At 36.8% G+C, this 24,599-nt stretch overlaps 1 protein-coding gene across 2 annotated transcripts in view; it reads left to right on the forward strand.

The window, feature by feature from the left end:
• CHN1 (chimerin 1) overlaps positions 1-24,599 on the forward strand; it is a 159,943-nt gene that overhangs the window by 27,875 nt on the left and 107,469 nt on the right. Inside the window, exons 3-5 of one of the 2 annotated variants that reach the window (XM_045830448.1) lie at positions 14,635-14,673; positions 21,576-21,631; positions 24,119-24,150. In XM_045830448.1, the coding sequence (XP_045686404.1) occupies positions 14,635-14,673; positions 21,576-21,631; positions 24,119-24,150 (127 nt within the window). Of the gene's footprint in view, positions 1-14,634; positions 14,674-21,575; positions 21,632-24,118; positions 24,206-24,599 lie in introns of those variants that run through there. The other variant, XM_045830459.1, reaches the window with a different exon arrangement.

Below are 24,599 nucleotides of genomic sequence, written 5' to 3' on the forward strand. Positions count from 1 at the left end.
AAATATCAGGGATATACACTTTGTTAAAAGTATACATTTGTCTAACCACTATGCTGTGCACCTGAAACTAATACAAAATAATATTGAATGTAAACTGTAATTTAAAAATAATAAAATGTAAAAAAAGAAAAAAGGAAAATAGTAGATTGAAAAATGACAACCTTTACCCTTAAATTGAGTCGAATGACTGAGTTTCTGTGTACAGCTTTTGTTTCTAAGAGGACAGTGAAAAGAGTTGAGTAAGCAGAAGGATTTTGTTTGTGTAGTTTGCTTGCTTGGTCTGCCGGGTTGGTTAGAGGAAACAATGCTTAGGTCTTTAATAAAGGCCGAACTTGAGTTTCAAAAAGGAGAGGTTTCCAAGTTTGGCTCACATTTCATTCAGGAGGCTTTGTTTGTCCAAACTTTGGGTCCCTGGCAAAGAGTTGAGCAGTGCATTTGCAAAATATTTGTTTTTGGAGATCTTTGAAGGAGTTACATGTGAGCGCTGTAGTTGTACGGTCTCAGAAGTTTTTCCATATACTAAAAGTTCTGGGTCATTATTCTCTGAAGAATAATGGAACAATTAAAATACAATTATCTTTGGTTTTAAAAATAGTTTATTTCTGTCAGAATTGTATCCTTACACATCAATTTTCAACTTGGAACAGTTTTAAATGACTTTGTTTCTTCTAAGGGTGAATTTTACTGACCTGATTGCGCCGTGACTTTGCAAAGTGAATTTTAATTATATTTAATTGAAATGCTTACTTGCCACATTTTGAATCATTTTCTAGAAAAGAAGTTTAGTCAGGACCTGAAGTATCTAGAAGTATAGCAAAGCTGTGTTTATTTGTTTCATCATTAGTTTAGAATTGTGTATGTTACTACAATGTAAGCATTTTAATTTTTGCTGTGAATTTTTATATTCCAAGAAATATATTTGTTTTAGAATAAAAAGTTTGTTTTCTCTGAGACTCCTTCAAATATTAACAATAGTAATTGTTGGGTATTTATTGTGAATTTTATGCCCTTGTTCTTTTAAAAGATTACTTTTTAATAAAATAGAGTTTCGTAGTCAGACACATTTCAGTGTTTTGGTGTGCCAAGTTTGGTACAGAAACAGAAGAGCACCAGGTGGGGGTTAATCCTTAATGCCTCCCTGCATTTTCTGATTGAAGAAGGACAGAGAATGTCTTGCCGGTTGGTTGAAAGGTGAGTCTTCATTTGAAAGGAAGAAATACTCTTTCTTGTTAATACATGCCATTCTTTTATAGAAATCAAAGTTGTTAATTTTCAAATCAGAGGCGATCTGGAACAAACATACTGTGAAACATTAAGCCTGTAGATTTTGTGTTCATGTGTCATTAGTCTAAACTTCATTTAAAATGCAACACCGGCCCTTTGGAGAAAACCCATCATATTGTTAAAAAGTTATAAAAGCCTTTTTGGTTTGGTCCTAAAACAATAAACAGCTTAAATTTAGCATTTAGTCTGTTCTAGAATGAACTGTTTATTTTGTAAAATAAAAGGTTAAGCAGGTTTAAACTTCACCAGAATATTGTTCTAAACCAAAGACTTTATAAGGCATGACTATATAAAGATACACACAACTGTGTAATTAAAAGAAACTTTTTTGTGTTTCAAGGTCCATCATTTACAGTGACATCCATAGATATACTGGTTAAAAACAGGTTCTCATTGGAGAGAGCATCAAGCTTTACTTAGTCATAACATGTGTCAGCCCTGACCCCATAACTCACTTGGTTAGAGCATTGTCCTGATTGACCAAGGTTGCAGTTTCGATACCTGGTCCGGGCACACACAAGAATCAACCAATGAATGCCTAAGTTAAGTGGGACAACAAATGGATGCCTCTCTTTCTCAAACCAGTAAATAAAAATTTAAAGTAAAATAAAGTATTTTAAGCTAATCTAAAAATTTGAACCATTAGGGTATTTGTAAGTACATTTAATCTTGTCAATCAATAAATGAATAGTTCGAGTATCTCCCAAATAGCCTTAATATAAATTATAATATATCATATTATGTCAAAGATATTATCCTTGATATATTTTACTAAAGTTTTTAAAATATTGCCTAAAAGTATAGATAAATATCTTGAGATTTTCACATTTAAAGGAAAAACGAATGTCATGAAAATATTAATAGAGAAAAAAAGCACAAAAGGAAATTATACACAAAAATGTTTAACATTAAGTCTTGCTTAAAATCTGTATCTTTGAGTTTATAAAGTAATAAAAATTAGAATCACTTTTATAAAAATAAAATATATAGAAGTGAGATTTCTTTGACTCACAATTCTAGCAATTAACCAAAAGTGAAAGAAAACTTAAACCATTCTCTTTTCCATAATGAGTACTCACCATTCAGCAGATTCAGTTAGGACAGGGAGAAGAGGTCAGTGAAGACCTCCATAGAGATTCCAAGGGGGAATTCAAAGTTTTTAGAGAAGATGGTGCTTTATTGTGTATAAACTTGCCACAAAGCTTATATAGGTGACTTCTAAGCCTCTCAAGCTAGAAATATGATTTTTGTGGTAGTATATTCACTTTAAGAGCCCATTCAGAATAATTAAAACTTCCTGTGGAGTTTGTTATGAGATTTTTCTCTATCAGCTTCCATGTTTTTCTCTTCTTACACATAGTTAATTCTACCTTTTGTTTTTAATAGTTTTTCTCCTAAGCACAATTGTAGTATATTCATTTTATAATTTAAAAAATTGCATCGCAGGTTCAATTCCCAGTCAGGGCACATGCCTGGGTTGCAGGCCACGGCCCCCAGCAACTGTGCATTGATGTTTCTCTTTCTCTCTCTTTCTCCCTCCCTTCCCTCTCTAAAAATAAATAAATAAAATCTTTAAAAAAATAAAAAAATTGCATAGATATATAAGAAAAATAAAAATCAGCTTTTAGAGAAAGCCTTTCTCCTCTTGGCTCTGGGAGGGAGTATTGCTGCAATGACCTAGGGCATCTGTTGTGTGTAGAAAGTTAACTCCTGTCCTGTGCTTCTAGAAGGACACTGGCTATCTACCATCCATGCAACAACTGAGAAAATAATCACTCAAAACATTTTCTGTGCTCTGTGGTTCAGACGAAGAACCTGATGAGAGGGGCTGATCTAGAGATCACTACTGTTCATTGACATTAGCATATGTCCTTCTAGATCTTTATACTCTCTCCTTGTCCCTCTCCCCCTGTATGTACACACATATATTTTTTTATCATTTATAAACATGTAATCGTGTTGTGCATACTTTCCATATAGTGTACTGATCTCATTTTTTTCTTTCGTTTTCCTGAATTTAGTTGTTTAGATTTTTGTTTAGCATCACAGAAGTGAGTGTCTCACATAGAACCTGTCTTCTCACTTTTCCACTTTTTTAGACATAGAGCTGTCCCCCTTCCTCCCTGGATGTACTACCTGTGATTTTTGAGCCAATCACTTTCTACTTTGAGTCTGTGCTCCACTGTTTTTGCTTGCTGTTTCATCTGCTTTTGGCCTTCCTGCTGCCTGGCTTGTTTCTCTTTCTCTGGAGAACTGACATGGGCCTGACTACAGTATTCCTCCCAGACATCTGAGTTTTTAATGGGAAGTAAGCACAAAGCAGCACAACACATGGGGTATTACTTATGGATGCTCCCTGGATGACTCAGCCCAGGCTCCCTCCAGTGCCTGAGTCTCAGGCCTTCCTCGTGTCTTTTCTTTCAGCCACTCTGCATTATTTGCATTTCTTTAAACACTTCCAGCACCTCCTTGTTTCTGTGCCCTTATTCAGTGTGTTCCCTCTGTTTCTAATGCTGTTCTTGCTCTTATTTCCAGTTTCCTTCCCTCAACCATTTTACTTTAAAAATTTCATCTGCCCTCCAGTGCCCTTGTTGGATGATGCCATCTCTGGTTTGTCCTTCTTGACTCTGGCCAGAAGTGATTCCTTCTTTCTTTCCATTCTATTATGAGTTTAGCAAATAACTTGTTGGGGACCAATTTTTGTCAAGCATTTTGACAGGATGATGGTTTGTAAAGTTCTTGCTGTGTATAAGAGTATTATGTGTTACTCATGTCTTATTACCTTATTTGTAAGTTATAATATCCATCTTATTCTTATTGCTTTTGAAGGCATAAACTACATCTGGACTCGTTTTGTAACTGGCACTCTTACCCTTATACAGAAGGTGTTTAATATATATTTATGGAATAAATGAAACTTTCTTATTCTTTTAACATTTTGTATGCCAGCATAACTAGTATTTTGATAAAATTATCTATTATGTATATATGAAAAGTATTGCTGACACTTAAAGGCAATGTGAAAAATCTTTTAATGGATTTATGGATGTGTACTTAATTTAGAAACTCATCCATATCATGCTAAGATTATTTTAAACCGCTGTCTCTGAGTCATAGGTTGGCTGGCTGTCATTCTCTATCATGCTTCAGTGATGGAAGTCCATCACATTAACATTGCTCTCTCTGTCTGGGGGGTTTTCCGACAGTCAGAAAGGGGTGGTGGGCGGGAGGGGCCTTTGAGACCTTCTGTTGAAGACAGCTCACAGACGTTTGGTGCTTACTGGCCTTTGAAAACTTCCTTTGGAAAAGCTGAAAGGATTTTGAACTGCTGAACACACGATTTTCTCTTTTCTTAGTTAACTTTTATATTTCTTCTATAGGTGAGACATATCTTACTGCACCTTACCTCATATAATAGCATGTTTTAACATAGTTGTTCTCAAAGTATGCTGTGGGGACCCCTGATGGTCCCCAGCTTTTTTCAGTTTCCCCAAAGTATTTTAATAATAAGACTTCATTTGCCTTTTCACTGTCATTCTTTCACAAGTGTTTAGTTTAATCTCCCAGCAGGTGCATCTCACGTGTTATCACAACAGACTAGACACAGAGGCGGATAGGAGAATCTGGCTGTCTTCGGTTACAACAGACATTAAAGAGATTTGCAAAATGTAAAACATATTTTGTTTTGAAAAATAAAGTTATTTTTTATAAAAGTGTTTTATTAAGACATAATGGATTTATTATTTTCTAAAATAAATTAGCAAATAACTTGAGTTCTCAGGTTTAATTTCTAATATGGTTAATATTGATAGATAGTAAAAGCTCTTTATAATCCAAGTTTTTAAAATAACATTTAAGAAAACTCATTTAAAAGATTTAAAATATTTAAGAGAACAGACCTCCTAACAGATTAAAAGTTGTCCTATTGTTGGGAATTTAGGCTGGACTTAGTTTCTTAGTCTTCAGTGTAATATTGCCACAATATTCTTCTGTGTTAATATTTTCTTAACGTTCTTGATTATTTTACAATAAATTCCTAGAGATAACAGCTGCAGGGCCAAAGAGATATGCAGAAGGAACTGGTATGACCTAATAGAAATTCAGGGGCCAAATATGCACCCATTTTTTAAATAAGTGCTCCAATTAGCAGGAAATTCAGATATTCCTAAATATCTTCCTCTTTAGGCAGTCTCCTTTCCAAGTTTGAACCCTAAGAGGCTTACTTAGTAGTCTTGAAGTGGTCCCATTCTTTTCCAACTGCAGAAGGAGAACAGTATAATCATATACTATTTATCTTCTTCTCTTTATCACATTGTCAGTGCTCAAGACCAGCCCTGTATTGTTTGTTGATAGTTGCTTGTCTAACTGCTGCTAGGATGTTTCTGATCACATTTGGCCCAGGTCACAGTAGTGACTCCCATTGGAGGTTGTGATTGCACTTTGTTAGTTCACGCTCTTATACTCAACAACTCAGTGTGCTAGGGAAGCTGAGGTCCAAGACCCTTCTGGCATCTCCCTTGTGCTGGGCCAGAGTCTGCCCTCTGTAATAAACCCGTAAGCCCTTTGCGTGACCCTAGATCACTTGTTTCAATTAACCTGTCTTCCAGGTAATTTTATTGCAGGAGTGTCTCTGCCTTTTCTTGCCATGAGTTTCTTGTTTCTTGAGGAACTTGGTTCAGGCCATGAGTTTCTTCTATGGCAGAACTCCCTAACTTTGAATCTGAGAAATCAAAGATCGGGGTAAGGTTTCTTCCCTAACAGAAGGATGTAGGATACAGGAAAATTGGACTCTCTGACTCCAGCAACTAATTCCACTTATCAAGGGGTTGAGGCATGTTTTTCTAAGCCATCCAACTTCCCCTTCCCAGTGGGCTCTTTCCGCCGAGTCCTGAGGACAGTGGTGTCTGCCCTTTGCCTGATCAACACAAAGGTCACCAAGGTGACCTTAAGGTCCCTACCACTACATGTAAGAAAGACTCTCGTAATTTTTAAATGTTCCCCTTCAGAGAGCATCTCGCTTACACTCTGCCTTAACAGATGCCTGCTATACACTTTGAAGGCTTATGATATGTATCACCAATTGCTTTCCAGAGAGGTTGTGGCAGTTTACACTCTCATCAGCAAAAAATAGATTGCTAGGAAGACATTCAAAACCCAAACTTCCTCTTTAAATGTCACATGTAATTTGAATTGTTTTAATATTAAAGGAAACTCAAACTTCCCCCCCAATATTTCTTGGTTATTTGCTAAATAGTCATTTTATTTGGCCACATAATTGTGATCTGTAGCATCTTGAATAGTATCTTCTATAATAGAGTAAATGTATAGGGAAGAACAAAATATTAAGATGCACAGCTGAAGTCATTGACAATAATATCATTGAGGCTTTTACAGTAATATCATTGTGTTTTTAGGTTCACTTTTGATGAAGGCAGGAGAAGGGGTACTCATTTACTAAAAGTGTCTTAAGTGAAAGGCATTTTATATATGATACCTAATTTAATCCTCACAACAAACCTGTGTTGCTACTATTCCCATTTTAGATATTGCTATTACATATTATAAAGAAATTATGATTCAAAGAAGTAGCAAATTTACTAAAGTCATGCAGCAAGTAAAAGTTGATGTTCCTCTAAGAAAACCCTGCCTAGGACTAGATACACAATTCCCCAGAGACAGGACTTTGAGTATGAGCCTTTTTCTTGCTCACCTTTGCCAAAGTCAAAACAATCTGCAGGAGGCCCTCAGTGCTCATAGGTACAGGGTCTGCACAGGGTTTGCAAGGAGCTAGGGCCAGCTACAGAGTTAGAGAGCACAGTCCCAAAGACTTCCCTTACTTCTGACACCAACTGCACATTGGAGGGGTTTCCCCCAAAGACCCCTAGGTTTGAAAATTTGCTATAAGAACTCATAGGAGTCACTAAATATTATTATAGTGACAGTCATGATATTTTTCATTTTTAAAAATGTAAAATATTGAAGGAATATTTTAATATTTATTTTGAAGGAATTTTTAAAGTATATTTTTTGATTATGTTATTACAGTTGTCCCAATTTTTCCCCTTTGCCCCCCTCTACCTGGTATCCCCCTTTCCTCCAGGATTCCCCCCAACCTTAGTTCATGTCCATGGGTTGTGCATATAAGTTCTTTGGCTTTCTCCATTTCCTATACTGTTCTTAACCTCCATCTGTCTATTTTGTACCTACCAATTATGCTTCTTCATCCCTGCATATTTTCCCCCATTCTCCACTTTTCCCTTCCCAGCTGATCATCCTCTGAATGATCTCCGTACCTATGATTCTGTTCCTGTTCTGTTTGCTGAATTTTTTTAAAGGTTCATTTGTTGATAGTTGTTCAGTTATTGCCTTTTTAATGTTCAAAGTTTTGATTTTCTTTTTCTTAAATAAATCCCTCTAACATTTCATGTAATAATGGCTTGGTGATGATGAACTCCTTTAGGTTTACCTTGTCTAGGAAGCACTTTATCTGCCCTTTGATTCTAAACGATAGCTTTGCTGGATAGAGTAATCTAGGTTGGAGGTCCTTGCTTTTCATCACTTTGAATACTTCTTGCCAGTTCCTTCTTGCCTGCAGTTTCTTTTGAGAAATCAGCTGTCAGTCTTATGGGAATTCCTTTGTAGGTAACTATCTGCTTTTCCCATGCTGCTTTTAAGATTCTCTCTTTATCTTTAACTTTTGGCATTTTAATTATGATGTGTCTTGGTGTTGTCCTCTTTGGGTCCAACTTGTTTGGGACTGTGTGCTTCCTGGACTTGTATGTCTATTTCTTTTACCAAATTAGGGAAGTTTTCCTTCATTATTTTTCAAATAAGTTTTTAATTTCTTGCTCATCCTCTTCTTCTTTTGGCATTTTTGTGATTCAGATTTTTGGCACAATTGGAAATGCCCCAGATTCTTCTTATACCATCTTTTTTTAAAGTATTTTTTATTGATTATGCTATTACAGTTTTCCCAATTTTCCCCCCTTTACCCCCTTCCACCCTGCCCCCTCAACCCTCCAGCATTCCGCCCACCTTAGTTCATGTCCATGGGTTGTACATATGCGTTCTTTGAATCCTCTGTTTCCTATACAATTTTTTATCTTTCCCCATCTATTTTATGCCTACCAATTATACTTCTTCTTCCCTGTACCTTTCCCCCCCATTCCTCCCTTCCCCCTCCCCACTAAGCTCTCTCTGTATGATGTCCATTTCTTTGATTCTGTTTCTGTTCTGGCTGTTTGCTTAGTTTTTGTTTTCATTGTTATTTCCTTCTTTTAGGTTCATTTGTTGATAGTTACGAGTTTGTTGTCATTTTATTGTTCATATTTTTATCTTCTTTTTCTTAAATAAGTCCCTTTAATGTTTCATATAGTAAGGGCTTGGTGATAATGAACTCCTTTAACTTGACCTTGTCTGGAAAGCACTTTATCTGCCCTTCTGTTCTAAATGAAAGCTTTTTTGGATAGAGTAATCTTGGATGTAGGTCCTTGCCTTTCATGACTTCAAATACTTCTTCCCAACCCCTTCTTGCCTGCAAGGTTTCTTTTGAGAAATCAGCTGATAACCTTATGGGAACTCCTTTGAAGGTAACTGTCTTCTTTTCTCTTGCTGCCCTTAGGATTTTCTCTTTGTCTTTAATCTTGGGTAACTTAATGATGATGTGCCTTGGTGTGTTTCTCTTTGGTTCCAACTTCTTTGGGACTCCCTGGGCTTCCTGGACTTCCTGGAAGTCTATTTCCTTCACCAGATTAGGGAAGTTTTCCTTCACTGTTTGTTCAAATAAGTTTTCAATTTCTTGCTGTTGTTTTTCTCCTTCTGGCACCCCTATAATTCGGATATTGGAACGTTTCAGGTTGTCCCAGAAAGTCCTCAGCCTTTGTTCATTTTTTTGGATTCTTGGTTCTTCGTTCTGATCCAGTTGGATGTTTATTTCTTCCTTTTTTCCCAAATCATTGCTTTGAATCCTGGTTTCCTTCTTGTCACTCTTGGTTCCCTAAATATTTTGCTTTATTTCATTTGGGTATCTTTCCTTTGTTCTTTCATTTTATGCCAAGCTCAATCAGCTCTGTGAGCATTTTGATTACCAGGGCTTTAAATTCTCCATCAGTTAGGTTGGCAGTGTCCTCATCGCTTAGTTCTGAAGTTTTGCTGTGTTCTTTCATTTGGGCCATATTTCTTTGTCTTGGCACAACTGATATGTTGTGAGGGGGCGGGGCCACCCTTTTTGCTGTACTGCCTGTGGGGGAGGGGCCGGAGAGGGAACAGCGCAGCTTGCCAACAGACTTTTTTTTTTAAATTGTTGTTCAAGTAGTTTTCTGCCTTTTACTCCTATCCCAGCCCACCCCCCAGCCCTCCCCACCTTCTGCCCCCCCTTGTTTTTGTCCATGTGTCTTTTATATTTGTTCCTGCAAATCGTTCCCTTTTTCCCCTGAAATTCCCTCCCCTCTCCCCTCTGGTCACTGTCAGCCTGTTCTCAATTTCATTGTCTTTGGTTATATTTTGCTTGTTTGTCCAAGAGACTCTTGAGTCAGACTGGAAGTATCTCCCACTGTTGCACCCCAGCCGTAGCCCAGAGTCAGCTCTGAGTCTCAGTTTTCCCCATAAGTCAGCCCCTCCCATACAGCTCCGCCCAACTCCACAGTCAGCCCCACCCCTCAGTGCCTCTTGGGGTTTTTTTGAGTCGCCTGTCCCATGGGGTCCGTCTTACTGGTCTGGTTGTTCTGGGTGATTTTTTCTTTAATCCCTTGGTTGTCTGAGTTCCATGCAGTTTGATTTTTGGTGCTTCTGGTTGTTGATTGATTTTAGATTGGTCATTATCCTCCTTGTAGTTGTAAGAGGAAGCAAAGGGTTTCTACCTATGCCTCCATCTTGGCTAGAACTCCTGTCCTTTTTTTTTTTTTTTAAATTCCTGTTTATTCTTTCTGTTCTGGTTCAGTGTTTATTTCTTCCTTATGTTTCAAATTGTTGATTTGAATCCTGGCTTCCTTCCCTTCATTGTTGGTTCCCTGTCTAGGTCAGAGGTGTCAAACTCATTTTCACCGGGGGGCCACATCCACCTCACGGTTGCCTTCAAGGGGCTGAATGTAATTTTACAACTGTATAAATGTAACTACACCTTAACTAGGGGCAAGGAGCCTGGTACTGCCACTGGGTAGAAACAAGGTGCTGGGCAGGATAAAACAAAGTGGAGGGCTGGACTTGGTCCACAGGCCTTGTGTTTGCCACCTGTGCTGTAGATTTTTCTTTATTTCCCTTAGTGTAACCTTCATTTCTTGCTTTATGTTGTTGCCGTACCCAGTGAGTTCTCTGAACATCCTGATCACCAGTATTTTGAACTCTGCAACTGATAGGATGGCTGTTTCCATTTCATTTAGTTCTTTTTCTGGGGTTTTGTTCTGTTCTTTCATTTGGGCCATATTTCTTTGTCTCCTCAACTTGGCAGCCTCTCTGTATTAGTTTCTGTGTGTTAGGTAGAGCTGCTTTGACTCACTGTCTTAGTAGCATGGCCTATTGTAGAAAAGGCATCTGTAAATTGTGTGGGGCGGAGCCTTAGGTCATAATTTCCAGGGTGGGGCAACCAGCTTTTATCACTTTGTGGCTCTGTGTTGGGAGAGGCCTCTGACAGGGGACTGTGCCGCTTGCCTGGCTTCTGGAGGTTTGTGTGACACTTGCCCCATTTCCAGTCACTTCATCCACTCCCTGTATGGGACTGGAGCCCTTCTAGCTGTTGCCCTGGTGCTGAATCCCAGAGTGGGTGGGTTGCGTATGTTTTAAGACCGTTCAGGCCCTTTAAGCAGTTTCCTAAAAGTCAATGGTTTCTTCCACTACCCCAACCCCCACTGATTTTTACAGCCAGAAGTTATGGGGATTTATCTTCCGGCACTGGAACCCTGGGCTGTGTGGTCTAGTCTGGGGCTGCAATCTTTCACTCCCAAGGTGTCCCTCCTGATTTTTGATCCACCGCATGTAAATGTTGTATGGCCCATTACCATTCTGCTGCCATTACCTCTCCGCAGCACACCACACCCCTCTGCTGGTCTCCACATCTCTTCCCCTCTGGCCCGTCTGGATGAATTGGCTTCTTTAAGTCCTTGGTTGTTGGACTTCTATACAATTCGATTTTCTGACAGTTCTGGGTGTTACTTGTTTTGAGGTTTAGTTGTAATTCTTTTTGTGGTTACTTGAGAAGGAGAAGTTTGTCTACTGAGGCCTCCATCTTGACCAAAAGTTCATACTGACGGTCATGATTTATTACAGGGAAAGGATACAAATTGAAACCAGGCAAGTGAAGAAGCACATATTGCCAGGTCCAGGAGAAGTACAAAACTCAAAGTTTTCCTTGTTCTCTCTCTGTGAAATCAGGTGCATATTCTTCCAGCATTGAAATGTGATAGTACACATGGAGCATTTCAAACTGAGGAAGCTCTCCCAAGCCTTGAGTTCAGAGTTTCCATTGGGGCTTTATTATGTAGACATGGTTGGTTGATTGCCCACAGTGGCTACTCTTAGTCTCCTGGTTGGCTGATACCATGTGACCCAAAGCCACACTAAGTTACACTGTTGCTCCCTGGTAGCTTGAGGCTCAAAGGCAAATAAAATTGCCTCTTAGGAGCTGAGTACAAAACCAGACCTCTTGGGGCAAGGTTAAGTTCTTTTTTTTTTTAATCCTCACCTGAGGAAATATTTGTAGAGAGGGTGGGGAAAGAAAGAGACATTGATGAGAGAGAAAAACATTGACCACTGCTTCCTGTACTTGCTCCCACGGGAGACCCAAACCACAATGTAGGTATGTGCCTTGACTGGGAATCGAACCCCTGCCCATTCTGTGTAGGGGATGACACTCCAACCACCTGAGCCATACCAGCCAGGGCAAGGTTAAATTGTTTAATCCAGATCCCAGCCTGGTTGAGTGCCCTTCCTGTTCCCGGCCACACGTGATGTCTTCTACATGGTGAGTTAGGACATGCCTGGTCACTGCAGTTTGTGCTGTTGGGACCTTGGAAAATAGCATAGGCAAAACTTGTAGTATTAAAAATATATAATTGTCCTGGTTGGTGTGGCTCAGTGGATTGAGGGCTGGCCTCTGAACCAAAGGGTTGCTGCTTTGATTCCCAGTCAGGGAACATCCCTCAGTTACGGGCCAGTTGGGCGTGCGAGAGGCAACCACACATCGATGTTTCTCTCCCTCTCTTCCTCCCTTTCCTTCTCTCTAAAAATAAATAAATAAAATATTAAAAAAGTAAAAATATAATTGAGTTAATTATATTTTATTTAACTTTAGTCCATTAAATATATAATTGACTTAATTATAATTTACTTATTCAGACAAATCTCAAAATAATTACTCCCCACCAACACGTACACACTCTAGCAAAATAAATATGTTTAGGTGTATATTTATCACTGCATTAAGGTAATGTCTCATCCTAACTTTATATCATTACTAAGCAGGTTCACCTGAGTTGGCAGTTTTCTTAAATAATTGTTGTTTCATATATAGTTAATCCTTATTATTCATGATTCTGTATTTTTCCAAATTTTCTAACATTTCTTTGTAATTCTAAGATAAATACCTTTGACATTTTCATGGTATTTGCCAGTGATTACAGAGTGGCAAATATTTGAGTTGCATGACCTGCATATTCCCAGCTGAGGTCAAACAAGGTGACCCTCTGCCTGCTTTGTTTTAACTTTCATACTGTAAACAGCTGTCCTCTTCATAGTCTATGTAGTGCCACATTTATTTGCATTTTTGTGATTTTTTAAGTGGTGATTTTGCTGTTTAAAATGGCCCCCCAGCATAGGGCCAAAGTGCTGTCTGCGATGTGTCTTTTGGAGAAAACACACGTGTCAGATAAGCTTCATTGAGGCATGAGTTACAGAGCTGTTGGCTGTGAGTTCGGTGTTAGTGAATCAGCAGTATATACTAACTAAGGTATTTTTAAACAGCAACATACATAAAGTAAAGTTATATATTATTTGGTTGATGAAAATGTAGCCAGAGGCTCACAGGAGCCTAACCTTATGTTCCCCTAGGAGTAGTGGTTCAGAATTTAATAATTCAGTGTTTGCAGTGACTTTATAGAATATAACTATAATCTATATGAGAGTCAACTGCATTTGCTGCATTACTTTATTCCTATTCATTTGTTCATGTAATTTTTTATTTGTTCTTTAAGGAAACCTATTTGAACACTTCTACTGAGTGCCAAGCAACTTCTTCATGACTTACACTTTCCCTTTTGTGTTCTTATGCCCGTTATTAGTGGCCGTGTAGCAGCCCTCCAACTCTGTACAATAACACCTCATAAATGAAATGTCAGGGTGCATTTAAAGGTTGGGAGTTGAGGGCTAAATGTTTTGAGACTATGAATATTTTTACTTTAGCTACATACACTGGATTCAGCCTTCTTTCCAGGAATTGTCTAGCCTTCTTGGGAACCAAGATTTTTAGCATCAATTTTCTTAATGGGTTCATGTTGGATGTTAACAGAGCCTCATGATGCGGCTAGCCATACCTTCCCACACCAAAATGCTGTGTCTGCCGGTTTGGCTATGTGGCCTTGCAGGCAGAGCTTATAACTAGCAATATTAGTCCTCAACGATGCTTTACTGATGAGAAGCCAGCCCAAACTGGCCCCTCTTCTACGTGTTTATATTTCCATCTCTTTCCACTGCCTCTTCACACTCTCTCCTACATCTGCATTCAAGCAGAGGGAGGGGCAATGGACTTGAAGCGCAGATGTTCACCTCATGGTCTTTGTGGCTCCCCAGACACACTCTCACCCATTGAAGTATTTCTCATTTCCTGGGTTTGATTGTCCAGGATGTATGAGAACTAAGATTTGTACCTGCTGTTCGCCTCTCCTGATGTTAGTAAAACTGGTTATGCTGGAATCCCACAAATGTGATGGGGGGGCAGATATAGAAATACATTTCTGAGGATTAAAATTGTTATCTGGTCAATATGACTAAAAAAGAAAAATTTTAATGATTTTGGGGATCTTTTGGTGAAATAATCATAAAATTAAGCCCAAAGAAGCAAATACATTGTTGACCATCATTACCTCAGTGATTCTAAGAATTACCAGCAGTAAAAATTATTCTTGATATTTTTATGTGATAAGTAGTTAAATAAATATAATAGCTTTCTTTGAACATCTTTAAAACTGTGCTCCAAGAAAATGAGGACCAAGACGAAGAAAAGCCTTTGAATGCCCTTTAGTGCCTGACAGAATGCCTAGCACAAATACACCTTGACAAATATATATTAAATTAATTAATGATTAAAATATCTCCTGCAAATGTAAATATCTAGCAATGTTAATTTAATGTTTATTCTTTCAGATACAGATGAATATAGACCTCCTGTTTGGAAATCTTACTGTAAGTATACAAAATAATTTTAAAGTGGGTGAGTTACACAGTGCTTTGTAAGTAATATAACAATATTAGGGTCATTAGATATGAAGTCATTCCATTTTGTACCTCTTATTGAAAAGTTGATCAACAAGAGCGTTTGGGAATGGCATAGAAGAAGTACTTACAGGGAAATGGGAGGGTTCCCACCAAGGCTGTGTGTGGTTTGCACGTCTGGAACGCATCTCATCCTTCTGAGCTTGCGTGGAATGTCCTTAGCGTGGAACCTGCGACTGTATGTTGACAGTGGCTGGTAAAACTAATGCAAGGAGAAGCTAATTAAGAATTCAAGCAATTTAATTATTCTCAGATCCCAATTCTTTCTGTGAAGAAGGAACCTGTTAATGATGTTAAATCAGGAGGCTATCTTGATAAAAAGAATGGGTAAAAAGTGGCAAAAGAATAGTCATCTTCTATTTTAGAAGTTGTCTTCCCAAATGTAAAAGAGAGGAATTTGAATTCTATATTGCTCTTTAAGCTTTGCATTAGAACAAAAATGTTTTCAGAAGAGTCTAGGTTGTCTTTTATTTTCTCATCCTTGTTTCCTAGAGAATATTATTTCATCAAGTAAAAGATATTTCCGATTTTTAAAAAGTGGAAATAGGGTTAATATAATCAAAGCAGGTTTTAAAAAGTCATGTAAGCACTATTGCAAAACCAGTACTATAAGCTTTTGTTGTAGAGTTGAATAAACAATCTAAGAAACCTGTACTTCAGATGTAGATTATTAACATCTTGTAGATGTTGAGTTATTTTCAATTTTGATATTGGTATGTTTCTGAAATTTGCTTACTGAAGGAGCAACAGTTCAGATCTTGGTGGTTTTATGTTCCCAGAACAACAGAAAGCTTTATTTTAACAGGTTGTTACACTGGGCCGATTATAGTCAGCAAAATCTGAACAGCTTCTGAAAACATTGCCAAAGATGCATTTGCCTCCACCCCCACTGCTGCCTTTTGTTTCTGGGGAGTATAGTTCAAAGCATGTATAAAAATGACTAATGTTCTTTAACCTCCTAAAGGTTTTGTCTCATAATCTAATTGGCGGGAAACCTATTTAAAATTCTTTTCTGCATTTTTTGGTTTTCAATTTATCTTTGTTCCCTTGGCTCCAACTTGTGCCTTACACATTTTTTGTATAAGAGCATTTACACAGCCTCAGACTGTAATTAAGTCATGGTGGTGATTTCGTTCCCCCTGAAGAATTTGATCACTGAATGGAGTATATGCAGTTTGTATTTTCCACCTCTTCTTATCTTCTGGCAGGTACCATTTGTCTTTAAAAATGACATATTTCTTTTTTTGGTGAGAATACTGCTATTGAGTTTTGTAGTTTCTTTTAGTGACTTCAGTGCCAGAGCCTCCCCCCTCCATCATTTTTATAGTAGAAACAAGGAAGAAATTATTAGAATGGATTTTATCTCCTGACCATCAAATGAAAAAACGTCATTCCACTTCAAGGAAATTTTATGATTAAACTATATTAAAGCCTAGTGGAAAAGTTCACTTGAAAAAATCGATCCTTTGAATTTTCTTATAAAATTATGATATCGTCTTCCAAGAAATTGAATATGTACAAAATTTAAATAATAAGAAAACATGTAAAGATTGCATTTTAACATTGAAGTAATTGTTATGACGATCATGTAGGTTATTAAATGTCTTTGTCAAAATCTAATCCTAGAAAAAAAATAATGATTTTGGTTGAGTTTTTTAATTTGATTTTTGTTTGTTTTGTCTTTGCCACTGTCAGACAATTTTATAATTTATATTTAGCTAACTGTGTATAACCTACAGTAAGGTGTTTTATTTAATAGTACCTGAAGAAGCTCATCTGTTCAGGTATCTGTGTATTTTAATAGGAAAACTTTTATAGACTGACAAGCCCATGACATCCTTATTTCATTAATTGAGACTGAAATTTTAAGAAACTGGAGTTGTGAGCCATGCCCAGCACCCTTAATAATTGAGCCATGATACTTTGTTTAATTCTGAGCCAGGCCCAGCGATAGCTTGTTGAGAGTTGATAAGTGACAGTAAATTCTGTGACTGACAAACCATAATGCATTCATCATTTTCTCTGTGATGTGAATTACATTCTTTAATTTAAAAATTTCTCAAAATGCTAATAAAGCTTACATGGATTGAGATTTTAAAAAAATGAGTTATATCAGTCCATGTAAGCAGGTAAGGGCAAAGCAAGAGCTATTCAAAATGTTTTGATTGTTAACTTCCAATATGTATTACATCTATAAAACTAAAGGGAGACAGTTAAGTCTTGATGTCAAAAGTTTCAACTTAAGTTTCTCCCCCCTGTCTTTCGCATGGTGGGATCTGTATAGCTTTTCACAGCGAGCATCTGTAAGAAAGATTTTCTCTATGACTCTGTGAGAAATTAGTTTTACCCATGGCTCTGTTCTGCTTTCCAGTTTGGGTTCAGTTAAGCTTGTGAAAATGTAATTTTAAAGCCTTACAAACACAGACCAGTGGGAAAATAGAATTAGTAAGGAGTCTCTAAGTTGAGGACTCTCTTTAAATAAAAATGATTTTATTGCTGTATTGCTTGAATTAAACCAGGGCCCTAACATGTAATAAATAAGGCAAGCAAACCAGGTAGGGATGGTGGGAAAGCAGAGCATGAGTGTTCTGTCTGTAGGGAGTGGCTCATAGTTAGCTCCCCTTTGTTGTGGTTGTTCATGTGAAACTCTAGAAGAGAAGCTGGAATTCTCTTTTGCTTTTGTTAAATGTTAAGAAATTTAAACCAAACATGTGAGCCAATTTCAACTTTAAGATACCAACTTGTGATCTTGGAACTTGATTAAAAATGTATTGTCTATACATTTTAATGAGAAATTCATTAATAAGTAAGCATTAACAGATCTGAGATGATTTTAAAATGTTAAGTAGTTTAATCATGTATCTTCTCACTTAATAATTTAGCTATTAATTTTTAGTGAATTCAGTTAATGATTATGCAATTTAAATTTCAGCTGAGCTCTGGTTTAAATGACCAAATATTTCAAATTTAGAAGGGCCTGTGCCCTGGCTGGTGTAGCTCAGTGGATTGAGCGCAGGCCTGTGAACCAAAGGTAGCCGGTTTTATTCCCTGTTGGGGCACATCTAGGTTGCAGGCCAGGTCCCCAGTAGGGGACGCGTGAGAGTCAACCACACATTGATGTTTCTCTCCCTCTCTTTCTCCCTCCCTTCCCCTCTCTCTAAAAATAAATAAATAAAATCTTTAAAAAAAAAGAAGGGCCTTCATTAATTAGCCTTTATTACTCTGTATAGTTTTTAAATGGTCCTTTTAATGTGTTCCCTGAATTCATGTTATATTCAGTTATACAGTATCCAAATAAATAACATGTATTACTTATTTACAACGTGTCTTAAGGATAGACTGACCATTGGTAGCCAGTGAGGAGGCACTTATATAAAAATCACTCCTCTCCATGAACACAGCTATACCCATTAAAACTAATAAAAATGCAGGTTGAAATTCTCATATGACAATATAGTCACTCCTTTTTTTTTTCATACTGGCTTATCTTAATGTTTGCTTACTGAAAAGGTGAAAATTACTGATGATAACCAGGTACTAGAGTATTTGTTCTTAGAATGAAAATCAGTGTTTTACTTTGTCTAGTAACTTCTCATGTCCTCGACTACCATTTAATTTTAATAATTGAATTTATATAGATGGCAGTGCTTTCCAAAGCATTTTTTTTGACGAAAGGTATTGGGTTGGCCAAAAAGTTTGTTTGGTTTTAAAGTAAATGTAAAATAATTTTTAATTTTCACCAATAACTTTATTGAACAACATAGTCACTGTTTTGTTCCACTACCTTCTTTCATCTTTGAAGCAACTTCATAATTCTGTCTTCCCGAAACTTTTTATCTTTTTAAGCAAAGAACTGTACCTGGTGCCTTTTTCAGTCTTCTAGGGAATTGAAATTTCATTAAGATAATTTCATTGAAATTTTCCATTAAGAGAATTTTGTAAAGGCTGAAATAAATGGAAATCCAAAGGTGCAATGTCTGGTGAATGTGGTGGATGAATCAGAACTTCCCAGCCAAGCTGTAACAGTTTATACCTGGTCATCAAAGAAACATGTAGTCCTACATTATCCTGATGGAAGATTATGCATTTTCTGTTGACTAATTTAGGACACTTTTCATCTAGTGCTGCTTTCAGTTGGTCTAACTGGGAGCCATACTTGTTGGAATTAATTGTTTGGTTTTCTGTAAGGAGCTCATAATAGAGGACTCCCTTCCAACCCCACCATGTACATACACAACATCACCTTCTTTGGAGAAAGACCTGCCTTTCAATGTCGTTGGTGGTGGTTCATTTTGCTTGTCCCATGATCTCTTCGACTCCACATTATTCCAAAGTATCCACTTTTCATCACCCACCACAGTTTGTTTTGAAAAATAATTATTTTTGTTACATTTAAGGAGAAAATCACATGTGGAAATACAGTCAAGAAGGTTTTTACTTAACTTATGTGGAACCCAAACATCAAAGCAATTAACTTAACCAGGCTGGTGCAAATGATTTTCTGTGCTTGATTTGGATATTTTGAGTATGTCGGCTATCTGCTGCATGATATAACATTGATTGTTCTCAACTAACGTCTTGATTTGATTGCTATCAACTTCAACTGGTCACCCGACCATGGAGCATCATCCAGTGAGAAATCTCCGGTATGAAACTTAACAAACCACTTTTGACACGTTTGATCAGTCATAGCACCCTCTCCATACGCTGCACAAATAATTTCAGTTGTGTTTTTACATTTCTTGAAATAATAAAGCATAATATGCCAAAAATCTCACTTCTTTTCTTCCACCTTCAATATTAAAATGGCTACATAAAAATTCACCAATTTTGGTAAGTTTTTTAAAAAACACGCTGTTAAGACAGTTGCCACAAAACAGTCCAACAAAATTGTTTCAAATGAAGTTAATGACAACTAACTCAGCACTAGTCAAGATAGCTTATGGGGAAACGGAACAAACTTTCTGGCCAACCCAAATAACTGCTCTTTTGAGAATTATTGATCAAAACAGAAATGTGAACTGAATTTTCACATCTTACAGATACCAGTATGGAGGAATAGGCTTGCAAAATCCTCCCTTTTTTGCCAATCATGTTTCGGCTCCTCAGGAGGAGGGAGAGTTCCAGATACCCTGGATGACACACAGACGGAGCAGGTTCCAGTGCTCGCCTTTCTTCCCTTCCTCACCTCCAAACTCCTCCCTTCAGATCTTTTTAACCCATTAAAATATATTCACAGGAATGTTTTTGAAAAATAACTCACACAATAAAATACTTTAATGTGCTGTCTTTTTTAGGGATTTTTGCAACCAGGAAGAAAAGGCAAAAGGATACATTTCTGTTAGAATTTCAAACATTACTAAGTGAGAAAGGGCTTTGCTTATTTTTTTTTATTTTTAAACAGTAAAGCTGTATCTTCTCAGTACCTTTTAATTATAGCATCACCATGGTATCGTTGGGGTGATAAACTCAAGATACGTTCTGGTACTCAAGTACTACTGTAAAGAATTTTGTATATTAATATCAGTTAACTACATGTAATTATAACTGATCTTTATTATTTATTTTGTGCCAAGGACTGTTTTGTCTTTTACATATAGTAAGTTATTTAATCCTTTCAGTATTCTGTGAAGTAGACACTATTTGTATCTCCATTTTACAAATGAGGAAACTGAAGCACAATATGCAGAGCCCCAGTGTTCAGACAAACCCCAGGCAGACTGTTCAGGAGTTCCCATGCTCAGGTGCAGTGCTGTGTCACCTTTACATACATAGCATTGTGGAGCAGTGCTGTGTGCCTGTTCTCAGCATACATATGTTGTATGTACATATACATGCATATGCATATACAGTCTAGTTGTATATGTATATAGTCCTAATTGTATATATTTATATATGTTCCTGTGCTACATATGAATGAATATGATCAGAGGTGAGGCCTTTATATGGATATCCACTTAAAATCTGAGTCATTTGTTATCAGCTAACACCAGATGTCTGGGATATTTGATGTTATGGTGACAAAATGTGTATGTATTTAAATCCGGTATTAACTCAAATTCAATTATATGTGATAATGTTGAAATACAAAACACATTCTCTCTAAGAGATAAATTTAGACATACATAAACACACTTCCTCTGATAACCACACATTCTATTCTTTCTTCATTTCAAATAAAAAAGTCTAAGGTATTGGTATAATTTCTAATGGTCTGTTTTGAAATACCCTAAAAATTATCCTTTCTTTGGCAAGTTATTTCAGTACCTGATTTTTTAAAAAATTCATTTGCCCTAGTTGAATAAGTGGTAGTAACTTTGGCTCATAAATTTTGTTTTTAAGGGAGATTATCTTTGAAAATAGATCATTCATGATATAAATGGAAGAAAAACAGTGTGTTACTTCTAGCCTATAAATTCTAATTTTACTTTCAAGTTTGATACTTAATACTGTACTTAAAAATATGTAATTATTATTGGTTTATATTGGAGAGAAGCTTTGTAATATAGGCAAAAAGAATTGGGGACAGTAAATGACCAGGTACTTGATTCTGGAGAACAAGATCAGGTGTCCAGTAATGATTGGTTAAAAGGTAGAGAGACACTTGTGTGGATTATGACTTTTCTATTGGTGCTTGCTCCTGGGCTTGCATGAAATTTAGTTTGGTTCACTTTCTTTGCTTTGTTCATAAAAAAATAGGGCTATACCACAGTTCTTGTGAACATAAAAAAGCAGCCAGTTCATGGTTCCTAATATATTCAGATGTTCTGCATGACAGAAACTGACACCTTTTACTTTCTGCCTTCCCGCAGTGTATCAGCTGCAGCAGGAAGCGCCTCACCCTCGAAGAATTACTTGTACTAATGAGGTGAGTGTACAGGGAAATGTCTCTCAGTTATTTGTTTCCCTAACCTGGACCTTCTTCAGTGGCTTGGTGATTTGTGAAATTAACCCTTTACCCTAGTTGTCATCGTAAAACTGTCACTTGAATGCATTTTTATCCCTATTCTTCTCTCCTGAAATAACTCTCACTGTTTAAAAGAATGTCTGGAAACACAATATAGAATATGACAGTAAAGTTTTAAGTATTATTAAGTATTATGTATTATTTACCTTTGGGGGAAAGGTTTAAGTGATACTAAGTTTTTTTAGTTTATACATTCTTCCATTTTTTGTTTATTCTTTGCTTTTTAAAACAAAGCTTGAGGTATCATGGAAGTATTATTTGGAGTAATTTTTCCATTAAAAAGATCTAAATCATGAGGTAAAAATAAGCAAAGATATAGACAGTTCACCAAAAAAATAGAACATATGACAATATATAGGAAAAGATATTCAATTTAATTAATAATAAGAGAAATGCAAATTAAAATATAGGGACCAGCAGAAGTAAGACCTGCTTGAGTGTGGTTGGTAGGGTAATAATATGGGTGTGATAATTTATAGTTTTAATTTGAACATTTCACCTAAAATGTCATATGATGTGCTTGAGTGTGATACTGTTATGTTACCGAATTACATGCTTATGATTTTGTAATAAAAAGGGACTTATTTGTGCCAGACTCTGAACGTGGCAAGACCATTTTCACCTTTCAGATGGGCAAAGTTCAAAAGCTTAAAATATATTTCATTGGTAAGCCTGTGAGGAAGCAGACACTTGTATATTGCTGATGGGAATGGGTAATACTACCATTTTATGAGAATTTTGTAATGTCTAACAAAACTATACCTCATTTATCTTACTAGTCCAAGTTATGGGGATTCACCCTGATCAATTACCTGTCCAAATGTGGAATAAAATGTGCTTAAGTTTTTTATGGTAGAACTATTTGTAGTAGAGTATTAGGGGGAAAACCTCAATGTCTGTCCATAGGAAGCTGATTGAATAAAGTATAATAACAAAAAGAATAAGGAAGATTTCAATGAGCTGGTATGGAATGATATAAAATAGTAGTGCATGCTGTGATGCATAGTTTTTCATAGAAACACAGTTTTTTCCTACAATATAAATAAATATCTCAAGTTTGCTGAAAGCAGTATCAGACCTTGATGACCAGTGGTAGGTAACTGGACTTGGCAGTCTGGCTCTGGATACAGGTTAAGGGAGACGGAGGCTAATGGACAGATACTGAATTGCTTTGAGAACTGCCAGACTTAAACTATCTCAGATGAGTCAGTGTCAAACAGACACAGACTGAGGGCCCTTTTCGCTATTCCTGAACAGGAATCCCAGGGGTGTGTTAGGCTCTACCACCTTGTAACCTTGAACAAGTTATCTCACCTCTCTGATACTCCGTTCTTCATCAATAAATGCTATTTTATGAGGCTGAAATAGCATAATTCATACCTCATTGTGAAAATTAATGATCTTCGTGTGTACTTACAACACCTGCCTAGCACATAGCCTGAACTTAATAAATGTGGTCTGTGGTGTCACCCAGCCACCTTCTAGGGAAAGCTTATTGCATTCCCATGGTTTTGCAGCTAGGCCTGGCTTCTTGTCATTCAGGACCAAGTTTAACTGCCATCTTCTCAGAAAGGCCTCTGCTGACTACCCACTAGTTTTCCCTGTTACATTACCCATTTTTATTTTCATTATAGCACTGATTATTACTTCCTGTTGTCTTTTTTAAATTTCTTTAAACTTCTTTATTGTCTCTTTCTCCTCATTAGAATGTCAGTTTCAAATGACTAATGGCATTTGTTACCTTATTTCAGTGATATGTCCCTTTCCTTGCATGACAGCGCCTATCACATTCTGCCATTCAGTAAATATTTCTTACATGAACTAGCAAATACTCTCTTTCAGTCTACCCCAGTGCAAATTCCTTAGAATCTTTTCTGCAGGGCTTTCCTTTATCTTCATACAGCCAGCACACCTGCCAGGAAAAGCTAGGGGAGGTTAACTGTGATGAGGGAAGCACTGATGGGAGAACAGAAAGGCAAGATTATACTGCGATGTTAACAGCAGGGGGACTGTGGAGTAACAGGAAGGGAGAGGATGGGAGAGAAAGTCACAGTTGTTCTGACAAAATTGTGGCATTAAGTTTTTGCATGTTTTGTTTTACTTTTTGAATAAAGTGATGTAAATATTTTTTCAGATTCATAAAATTTTGGAAATGAAAGATAATTTTGTCCAACTCTTTTTACATACAGAGTGTTTTATAGATATGGAACAGGTTGAAGAGCTGAGGTGACCAGTCCGAATAACACAGTTAATCTGCTGATAGAACTGGAACTCCAGGCTCTGATTTTTTTCTCTTTCTCAATATATACTTTAGTTTGTCACACATGCAAAATATTGAGTAATGTTCTGAACATTTGCATTTTCACAAATATCTTTTTTCCCCCATAGGTAGAAAACAGACCAAAGTATTATGGAAGAGAGTAAGTATGGATTATCAGAAAACATTTTAAAGATTGGAATATGTAAGAGAGACAGGTAAATGGATGCTTTAGTAAAAATAAAAGCAAGATGAAGGAGGTATTCAAATTTGGACTAGTGAAATTATTTTTCTGATTACAAATATAGTCTAATTGGTAAAACACAGAAAACAAGAAGAAGAATAGAGATGAAAATAGCATGGGGAAATGTATGTAATAATGTTCAAGTAAAGATGCAAGCCATACAAGTGAATAAATAGTCCTAGAAGTATATGTGAAAAATACAGTGAGTATATGCATATATAGGTCTGTCCGGAAAAAGTCCAGCCACTGTTAATATAATGGGAATGGCTTGTGCAACACCAGTGTAACCTGGCAGCCAAGGAGAGTGGACTGGAATGCACATGTGTGAACAATGATGACTTCACTGTACTAGTTAGTGGGGGCAGTAG

This window comes from Phyllostomus hastatus, unplaced genomic scaffold (assembly GCF_019186645.2).
Source record: "Phyllostomus hastatus isolate PE091 unplaced genomic scaffold, TTU_PhHast_1.1 phas_contig_1, whole genome shotgun sequence".
In the NCBI taxonomy this organism is placed as follows: Eukaryota; Metazoa; Chordata; class Mammalia; order Chiroptera; family Phyllostomidae; genus Phyllostomus; species Phyllostomus hastatus.